At 41.5% G+C, this 10,538-nt stretch overlaps 1 protein-coding gene across 1 annotated transcript in view; it reads left to right on the forward strand.

Annotated features, from left to right (window-relative positions):
• LOC119017640 overlaps positions 1-10,538 on the forward strand; it is a 189,350-nt gene that overhangs the window by 169,608 nt on the left and 9,204 nt on the right. Inside the window, exon 6 of the mRNA XM_037094451.1 lies at positions 7,109-7,182. Coding sequence (XP_036950346.1) covers positions 7,109-7,182 — 74 coding nt within the window. The remainder of the gene's footprint in view (positions 1-7,108; positions 7,183-10,538) is intronic.

Below are 10,538 nucleotides of genomic sequence, written 5' to 3' on the forward strand. Positions count from 1 at the left end.
TCTGCATTATTTTTGTCTCCAGAACAGTGTTTGGAAAACGGTTCACACACCGTCATTATGTATCTTTTATAAGTTGATTGCTTAGGTCAGAATAGCCTGTCTCTTCTCCTGTGCAGCAGAGGCACAATCAATTTTATAACAGGTGCAATAATAGATAGAATCAATGTCATCATCACCACAATCATCTTCATCCTCCCCGGCGATGTTTACTTTTACTGTGAGGCCAGCTTCGGCTTCCTGAGGCACCTCAGTCCTCTTACATTGATGTTTACTCGTGGATTGATCCTCATCCTTGTGTATTTGCAGTTCTATTGAAGCTTGATTTTCTTACACTCCTGACCGTCGACATTAATTGATCCAGTGAAAAGAGGAAGTTCATCATGCAGCAAGTGCATAAGCCTATGAATGGATTCTGCAAAACCACATGGCTAAGAGGTCGCTTCGCGTCCCCATAGAAATCAGTCTGGTACCAATATTAAAGCTACTACAAGGAGTTTTTTAACTGGTTATGAAACAGTCTCAGTATTTTTCTTTCTTACAAATTGGACCTTCACGTCATCGATATGCAGTTATGGGTGTTTTAAAATGTTTCGTTTGATATTGATGAGGCTTAAAAATGAATTCAAGGGGACTGTTTGGCCCCTGGCAGAGGTATGCGCTCGACTGACTGCCATGCCAGTCTGCATAACAATACCAATCACTTGTTTTTCCTAAAATGTCTCATCAGGCATCAAAGCCTGACATTAACTCACTCATTTAAGCACTCTGTTTGTTTTATTAAATTAGATATAATGAGTTCTCACTTCATGAAAGCATTTTACAGAAAGGTATTTAGATTCAAATCATTATCAAATAGCCCAGTAAGTGGTGGTGTTTGTCAAACGTGGCTCTAAGTATGATGGTTTAATTCCATGTCCACTCTCCCCTCCCTGCCGTGATTTCTGTTTAATACACCAACTTCATCACCAGGGAGATTAAGGCTAATGCCTAAAGGAGCACAGCCCAAAATTGAAAAGAATTAACTGTAATTAGCACGCTAACAAATGGCTAATACGGTGGCAATTGTATTTTTATTATATAACCTGTAATATTACTCTGGAGAACCTCATTTAAACGATGGTGAGATGAGTTATTTTAATGTCAATCGTTCAATTAGCTAAAATTCAGAAATTTGAATTAAACGGCGGCGTGAATAAAACCGCATTCTCCACAGCTTTGCTCTCTCTCCCACCAGGGTTTCTTACCTTTTGTGTTACATCCTTGCAAATGTGACACAACACTGCTAAACCTACATCAAGCGCTGCATCATTACACCAACACCACAGCCACAGCAGGCAGTACAGCACATAAAAGACCCTGCTAACTGTTCCTTCGCCCTGTAAACTCAGCTAATTAATAGAAGCTTCATGCTTTGTGCGTGTTGCCAGCTCGGTGTGTTTCTTCAAGGCCACAGGATGTACGCCCTGCAACAATCTGCAAGCCAATTGTCATACAAAAAAAAAAAAAAAGTGAGACAGACAGTAGTGAGCAGGGATTTATTGGCTCTGATAGTTATTGGATGGAGTATTTCTTTTTTCATCTTCTCTCACCTTCTGCTTGCTGTCGCTGCAGCCATCACTAGTATCTTTCCACACCAACAGTAATGAAAATAATAATAATGATAAGAATAGCATCACTTCAATCTCACTTTCAGTGATTACATTGTTCCGCCCGTTTCCGTTTCTGCTTAAATTATATTTAACTTCATCTGCTGTGGTCTGCAAACAGGATTACTGGTACTTATCTGAAATGAAAGTGCATTTTTAACGCAGTTTAATAACGAGAGTGGAAAATCCAGTCCATAGCAATAAAGCTGAAACTAATTCATTTCAATGGCTGTCGGCAGCAGAGTCTTTCAATTCTTCCTCACATGCCCATTCCCACTGTTAAAAACTGTAAAAGAAAAGAGGCAGAAGGCCATTTGTGTAATCTGCCGCAGCCTGACATGAGCGTGGTGATCACAGAAACACTGAAGAATCTCCATCCTGGCTTTAAGAGCCCCTTCAGATAGCCGCTAAGAGGCCAGCCTAAAAGCAACTGAGATCATCAAACTCTGCAACTTTTCTTAAAAGTCTCCAAGCGGAGTAGAGGGTGAAGGGGTGGACTGGGAAGATGGAGGAGGGCGAAACTGCAGCATGTCCTCGTGCATCTAAAGTGGTCAGCAGTTTGAACCTGTCCGTGCCTCCTGTTCCATTATGGAATAGTAACACGGGGGCCTGTTTGTTCGCCAAACACAATTAACAAGGTTTCTGCTGCACATCAATACTGCTATTTGCATAGGGTATTGATCTGAAGTCCTTATAATCACAAAATGTTAATTGCACCAATTAATTCTCAATCTGTTTGTGCCCTTGTCTGGCCGCCTTGAGCCCTGAAGGTCAGTGTGAAAATGAACTGCACTTTGATTCTCCTCCAGGAAAAGATTTTTGCTCAAGACAACACAGTTCGCTACTCTGAAAATCAAAAGGCCCCTACCATCCTTTATCATTATTATCATTCCCCGTGAGTAGCAGCTAATGGGGTTGAAATCTTGTGATCTGATTTGTCCTTTTAAACAAGGTTTTTCTTGTCTCGTTCATTAACCAGGGCTGCCTCCTCTTCTCTGCAGAGCCACGGCTATTTACACCTCAAAGACACAGTATCCCCCTTTATATTGACTAATAAGTCATTTTCTGAGACAATGCATTGCCCATTTGATTCATAGCCCATACGCGGCGTTTCCCTCTGTCTCTGGTCCTGCTGCTGCACCATGTTATTACATGCTGAAACATGACCTCCTGGTTTATTGTCTGTTTGAGATGATCAGAATAATAAGTCAGAGCTGTCTACTCTGCCGCTCCTCTGCCTGTGATATGTAGGTAGGTAGACCTTCTTGCTTTGTTGTGGTATACTCTTTTTTTGTCCCAACATGACACCGATTATATTACAGTCACATATGAGATTATTTTAAATATAGTGCATATAAAAAACATAAATGACACTCACAAGTATCTAGGTATATTGCTTCTTTTAGTGACGAGACTAAATCAGATTTTTTTTTTTTTTTGCACTGCCTGTCTTTACCGGTATCAATCGGCGTCTGCGTTAATTGCTTTTTTCCCCTCTTTCCTGATACAGTCAACAACACGAATACAATTAAAGGTTTTGCAACGTGTTTCACTCACCGATATCTGTACATAACAGTGCAGAAGGACCTCTCTCCCGGTCCCCGTCATCCATGCCTGAACACAGCCAAATGACAAATGAGCCACCCTGTGTGAAAGATGAATTTCAATCCACTACACCTGTGCCACCCCACCAAATGAAAGTACTGATTGCCTCCAATTGCATATTTAAAATGCTTAATTCCTCCATTAAGAAACCTATTTACATGAATTAGGGACAATTAGCATTTTCAGACCCACTTCAACTTTGTTCGCCCCCATCCATTAACATTTGAAAGTGTCGGCTGCCAGACACAAGAAAGCCCCTCCATCTGATTTGTGCTGACCCCCTATGACGGCTGCCTGGATGGACTTTTTTTATCTGTAGCACTTCGGTAAAGGAGGGGGCTGGCCCGGGGTCTGTAGTAAGTCACCTCATTATGGTTAATCAACAAAAGCCAGTGAATGAAAGACAACAGAGTGAAGGGCAAAGGGATGTCTGACTCAGAGAAGCAGAGGTGCAGGTCTTCAACCTTGTACACCTTTTATCTCAGGGATGTTACATTAATTTTATGTGGTAGGGCTCACAGGCTCTAACAGTGTGTTGAACGCCTAACAGTCGCGGCGGGGGAGGAAAAAAAAATCTGTGGCCTCTAAACTGTCAGTATTTAAGTGGAAATAATGAAGAAAAAACTTGATAAAAGAGGGGGGGATGATTATCAGGGTATGCACCTGTCAGGTTTCTGAAGTTATTAGACCTTGTAGCTCAATCCAATCCACACAATGGGAAATGAGGCCTCAGTGAAGACTATTTATGCACAGCCTTGAGTATTTTCATTGGTCAGCAATTACAGCGTCTGATTCAAAGCGCTTACACATCCCTAATATGGGCTTTTTGATGGAGAAAAGCTGTCATCTTCTAATGAAGATGACAGAGGCTGTCTCACTCTCTGGGGAATTTATTAGAAAAAGGAGCCTCACATCATGTGAGTCATATGTAATGCTTTTTATTGCTGTAGTCACAGGCGGGAGAGGCAGAGAGAGAGAGCTTGTTTTGATGATTATATTCACTCTTGAAAATATATTAATATGTCTTTGAGTTGTGCAAATCCTCTTGTGTTTGTGTGTGTGTGTGTTTGTGTGTGTGTGAGTGTGTGTGTACATGAGAGAGAGAGACTGTAGCAGCCTGAATCTGTGTGTGCTCATCTATAATTGTGCGGGGCTGCATGTACACTGTGTTCTTATGGGTCCTCTAATGAGTATCATTAAAACTCCTTTGTGCATCTCAAAAAGCAAATTCAATTCAAAGTCACTATGTTTGCTTGAATGATGAAAGTGATTCAGATTGTACAGAGTTATTAAATATATGCAAATAAAGTTTGGGAATTCTGAAGAATTCAGACCCAAACCCGTGTAACACCTGCATCTTTAAGATCCAACCTGACTAAAGTTTGCTGGCAGTGACAAAATTTGAGACCAACCAAGAATGTATTCAGACATTTGACACAGAGAGTATAAGAGTAAAGTTTTTTTATAGATTGTCAGGCCTTGTTGTGTTCATCATTAAGTTACTCCGGAGCCATCATTGAAACTGACCAATCATGTTTTTGTAACATCATTGCTTAACAACTCTGGAGAAAAGGGCAGAAAAATACGTATATAGGAGAAGTTTTCTTTTCAAACACGTTGTGTTGATGTTAAATGTTTTGAAATAGTTAGTTTTATACCATGTTTTCCTAAACCTAACCCAAGCGTTTAAGTTCCCTAAACCTAAGCAGTTTTGTTCCCTAAACCTACATTTTATTGTCCCCTAAACATAAGTAGTTTAGTTTCCAAAACGTAAGCACTTTAGTTCTTTAAACATACCCAACAAAACTTGATGTGAGGCTAAGGTCAGTAAAAAGTTTAAAGGGGCACTCAAATCACAGAAAAAAAAAAACATCTGTCCCACTTACCCCAAGTGTTACAAAGCACAATATTAATATATGAAGTATATATATATGAACATATATCGATACATCGATATATATGAACATTTGATATAACTGAAGGGTAAGAGAAGACGTGCAACAAACGGAAAATGCTAAGCATCAGCCCTATGCTATATTTTCTAAGAAAAAGTAGGTTGTTTTCTGTTCAATAACTCACAATTAAAAAAATATACCATCAGGCTAAGAGTTATAGTGGCTAAAGGGCTTTGCTCTTGAACTAAGGTCTGAGACATGGAGGTACTCCACTGGCTTCAAATGGCCTCCTCAGCAGTTCAAACACCACTTTGTGCAACAACAGACAAACAGACACAGAGACGGTTGACCTAAAGCTTTGAAACAGCCTGCCCTACTGATCACCAGCAGAAATGTCTTTGCAAACAGTACGAAGCAATTACACAAGCTGGTGAGGATGCAGTGGAAATATCTAGTATCCATTAGCCAGAGCCACTGGCTAATGCTTTTTGTTGCTTTTTGTCCTTTAGCTGTAACCGTCGCTTATTTCTTTCACTCCTGATGGAAGTTAAAGGCAGCAGCTAACCGACCTCTCTGCAGACTTCCACTGACTCTTCAGCCCTTGTCCAAGAGAAACTGCCAAACTCTCAATCAGTTGTTGATCAGTTGTTCACATTTACCACAGACCAATAGACTAGATAGGCTCCTCTCTTACTAAATCACCAATAGATAGATATAACGCTCACTGGCTGCAGTGGATGATGACTCAACTGACAGCAAAGTCCGATATGTGACGGATTACAGTTTATAGAATGTGTGAAGAAGTGTGATGACATACACACTACCACATCTGTAAGAGATCATACATATGTGCGAAAGTAATTTGGCGTGCAGACGTGTGTAGGAATCTGTCCACCTCCCAGATCCACTCTCTTGACTTGCTGCTTGACAGTATGTCAGCTCACATTTTCCAACCCCTGACTTCCACGAATCATATCATATGACAGTTACAGCAATTATGAAACATGGATTTCTGTGTCTGAATTGGCATGTTTGATCTCTGTTTTTGCTCTTCCACAAATCTGTGCACCTGAAAGGACATGCTAATGTTTCGTAAAAAACAGCTGGGTCACTGGGTTCACTGCTTTGTTCAGTAAGATTTTTAAAAAAAAGTGATTCTGCGTAGATGGTTGAAGTTTAGTTGAAGAAAGTAACTGGCAGATTTGGATAAACTTCAGGTAACGTTGTAGCAGTTCCTTTTGGTTTTCATTGTTCATAATTTGAAAGCATATAAAAATACTTATGATGTAACTGATGTTGTTCTGTTTTTTGTCTACATCGTGTAGGTACATCTTACCTGAAGATGCATGTTTTGTAAAATAGTGCTGTCTTGTTGGGCCATTTGTTTGACATGACATATAAATGAAAAATAATAAATTAAACTGGCGACAGACAACTTTTGTTACTTTAACTTATTCTGAAGTAAATACTGATTTGCACAGTGTAATGGCTGTAGAGAAATCCTCAGGTAACGTTGGAACGACTGGAATCAAACCCACTGATGGAGGAGGCAAAGAAAGCGGAACGGGATGGTGAACGCTCCGGTTTCAAAGTCTGTACCCTGTTGATATGAGTGTCCTTCTTACCACCGGGACCTGAGTCTGATTGACTTTGAATAACTCATTGAAGAAAACAATCTGATACATATATCTAACCTTAATTTTTTGGGTTACTTCTGCTGCTACTTTTAGTTCACCAACACCACGAGGCTGCCGAGTGTTCCTATTCAGCTCCCCCGAAACACCTTGCAATCCGACCAATATTTCACAGCACACCAAAGGACAATCAAATGCAATCATCTCAGTGGATTTAGCAGCCTTATTGCTCTCTCTCTTCTTGACAACAGATTTCTAGAACAAAACCAGTGACCTCCATAGTTTCCAAGAATTCATGACAATGGGTTGCTGTTTTTTTTTCTTACAGCATGCACTGAAGAGTCCTTTGTGCAGTTATAAGGATTGTTGTGCCGCTGCATCAAAAAAAGCCAAAGGTCACCGGTATGAATGCACGGACATCTACACACGCCCACGCTGCGATAAACACAATGCAGTCTGTTTGAATGCACTCACTGTCTGCAAGGACAAGTCCTACGTACTATCATAATTGTGGTATTGATTACACATAACTCACTTTGTCTGATTATGATCACAATTTAATATTGACTTTCCACGTGCGATGAATTCACTCGCCCGGTGTCAGTCTTGTTGACTCGTATGATCTATGAGTCATCAATACCATTGATTCTCCCAAAGTTCATCCATCCATATGTGACTGGCACATCAGTATTTTACATAAAAAAGATTGAGGGGAGGCAATCTGCATGTCAGCAAAATGTCACCATAATTGAGCTCGGCTGATGTTATTGTCCCTTAACGAAGTTCTGACTGTTTTATAAACAGGGCTGGGACAAGAGGCATCAGTCACAAGGGAGAATGTTAACATTACCAAGGACAAGAGCATCCTGCATTAAACAGGAGCGGCAGATGTGCCTCACGCTCCTTCATATGGAATCTGAATGCATTTATCTATCTATCTATCTATCTGCTCATGTGTAGACTCACACCACAGGGATGGTGGGCAATGTGTTTACAGTTTACAGGACAACAGAAGAACATGCAGTACTACAATAGCACACAAGAATGACAGCACACTGAGGCTAATTGGAAAAGGCCTGTCACTGATTACAGACACCCTCTGTTTGTGTGTCTGTGTGTGTGTGTGCACACACACATGCCCCGCGTGTGCCTTGCGTGGGCGCAAAGGCTATTCAGTCCACACACGCCGGTGTGTCTCTGGCAATTGCTCTACTGGTGGACGCCGCTGTGACAGTGGGCTGCCCTCGGAGGTCTCTGGATATCCAGTGTAAATCCAGCCCAGTGGAGCTGTGAAAAAAGCTAATAATATGTTATTGCAGTCTGGGTCCCCCTGTCGCCTCTCCATCAGAGCACCACTGTCACCTTACACATGGACCGCGGTGTGATAATGGACAATAATGCGGAGTAGCTGAGAGTGAGAAGTCCAATCTGCCTCCTGAGTGGTAAAAGGGTTGGAGGGAAGCACACCCCATATGCTGTGTGAGAGCTCCTGACTCCGAGGCCAGGTGTCATCCCATCATGAACCTCTTGGCATCCCTCACAATAGGAAAACTTTTGATTGATTATTAGCTCATTTCATGAATCGTGATGGTTCAGTCATGACAACAGAGGGGCCTGTGTGGGTTTTTCCTCACTGCAAAACTCACTAATTGCATTCTTTTCCACTGAGAAGTGAGGCTAATTTGTGAATACCACTCCGCAGCTTTGTTTTTGTTATCACAGCATCCAAATACTTAAACGAGCTACACGGAAGACTGTTGCCTAATTGTTTCATCATGATGTGTTTATTCATATTTAATGTAGAAACATTTTCTCCTGCAAAAACAGTCATTAGTGGGAGTCTCGCGAAAGAAATAAATAACGCAGATTTGTTGTGAGAGTGTTTAAGTCTCTCAAAGAGAATCTAAAATCGTGTTATCAGCGGTGACTTCAGGCATGTTTAGCAGTCAGTGAGGATGCTGCCGCACATGAGCTATTGTTGTGTTTTCTTTGTTAAGAAAAAAGTTTCATGGAGCTACCTTAAGAACATAAGTAGCAACTCCATTTTCAAACCTAAACATATTAAATATGCTTCCTTTGATCAAGCAAATGTTTCTGGTTTTGCTTACAGTGAAATATTTCCCTGTAGAGGAATGTTAAAACACAACCAAACACCAGCAGTGAAAAACAAAGTGGTACAACTTCCAGCCAGACTGAGGCCTCTAGTGGCAGCTGAAGGCAACATCCTCCCCCACTCAAAGTTGAGACTGCACCATAATGTATAGGGTTCAAGGATGAGTCTCGGATTTTGTATTCAGCTTCACAATCTGATAAACATTGTCCATACAGAATATGTAGGCATAGAATTCCAGTGGGTGCAAAGCACATTTTAATATACCATCTTCTAATTTCTATAAACATAAGCGCTGTGAATAAAATAGTTTCCAGCTGTCGCACAGGCCTCATTCACCAGGTTAGAGTAAATCTAAAACTGCATTGAAAGTCTTCTACTTGTAATTATTGTGATGTTGAGAGGGCACAGGGGGCATTTTATTTTCTGTCTGATGATTGAATTCCTGCCTCTCTCCCCGTGCTGAGTTGTATTTCGGTGCGTGACCACGGGCTTTGTGGTTTTCCAAGCCTCACGGGACCAATTCCCATTATTTACTTGACTGTGACCCCGTATCATGACCCCTCAAGTCTCTCATTCTCCAGAAGCCTTCTTTTAAATTGCCCATCTAATGGCAACCTGCATTTTTACTGAACTGTAATGAATGCTCCAATTACGCTGAAGGTGATGGAGGCGATTTTCCTATGATAGAAGGGGTGATTGGATCTCCCACACTCCATTTCACTATCTCTCTGCTCTTCAGGCATTCCTGCAGACCTGTGGTCAGCACTAGCTGTTGGGAGGAAACTAAGCCTCCACTTGTGGTAATGCACCCTCTCAGTGCACCGCCAAGCTGCGCACCAATGAGGTGACTACAAAATTAAGTGCTTGAAATAAATGAATTCATTCTGGCAGAAATGTGTCAAATGACCTTTCCGCTGCTCATTACACATGGTGCACATTACACCAGAGAAATGCTCCTGTTGTCGGGGCTCCTTTGTTTCCCCCCCTCCCGTCTTTCTGCCTTGTCAAAGGCGGAATGGTAATTAATTGAAATCATTTCCATGTGTAAGGTTGTGTAGATCCCTCCTCAAGGTGTGTCAATGGGTCGATAGATATTTGGAGTGTATAGTGGAGTCAGGTGATAAGAACTCTAGTCATACAGTGCTAAATGGCTGCCAAAGCTCCACAAAACCAATCCAAGGGCAGAGGAGTTTGAGGGCAGGAAGTAACACAAAGAGAGAGGGGTGGTGGGTTGGGGGAGTTGTCCCCAGCGGACGATATACTGACAACACCGGTCCCTATCCACAGAAATTGAAATGTTTTAGCTCACTCAAGGCTGAGCACATTTTCTTTTTCACTTGCTCTCTCTGATTAAAAGGTTGCTTGCGAGGACTGAACGGGTTCCTTCGAGGTGGCATCCTGAATGCGGGGCATTTTACCCAGCTCTGCGCACAAGAGAGGAGAGCTTATCCTAATGCAGAGGCAGCCTGTCTGCCTGCCAAGGAGAGATGTGGCTTTAAGAGGCCCATACATGGTGTTGATTAGTTTTACTGAGCGGGCATGCAGAGACCAATAAATTAAATATGAATAAATTAAAAATGTACTCTAGCAGAAAATTGCTTGGAAAACAACCACCTCCCCATTAAAATATGTATAGTAATGCCTT

The sequence above is a fragment of the Acanthopagrus latus genome, chromosome 4, assembly GCF_904848185.1.
Source record: "Acanthopagrus latus isolate v.2019 chromosome 4, fAcaLat1.1, whole genome shotgun sequence".
Classification (NCBI taxonomy): Eukaryota; Metazoa; Chordata; class Actinopteri; order Spariformes; family Sparidae; genus Acanthopagrus; species Acanthopagrus latus.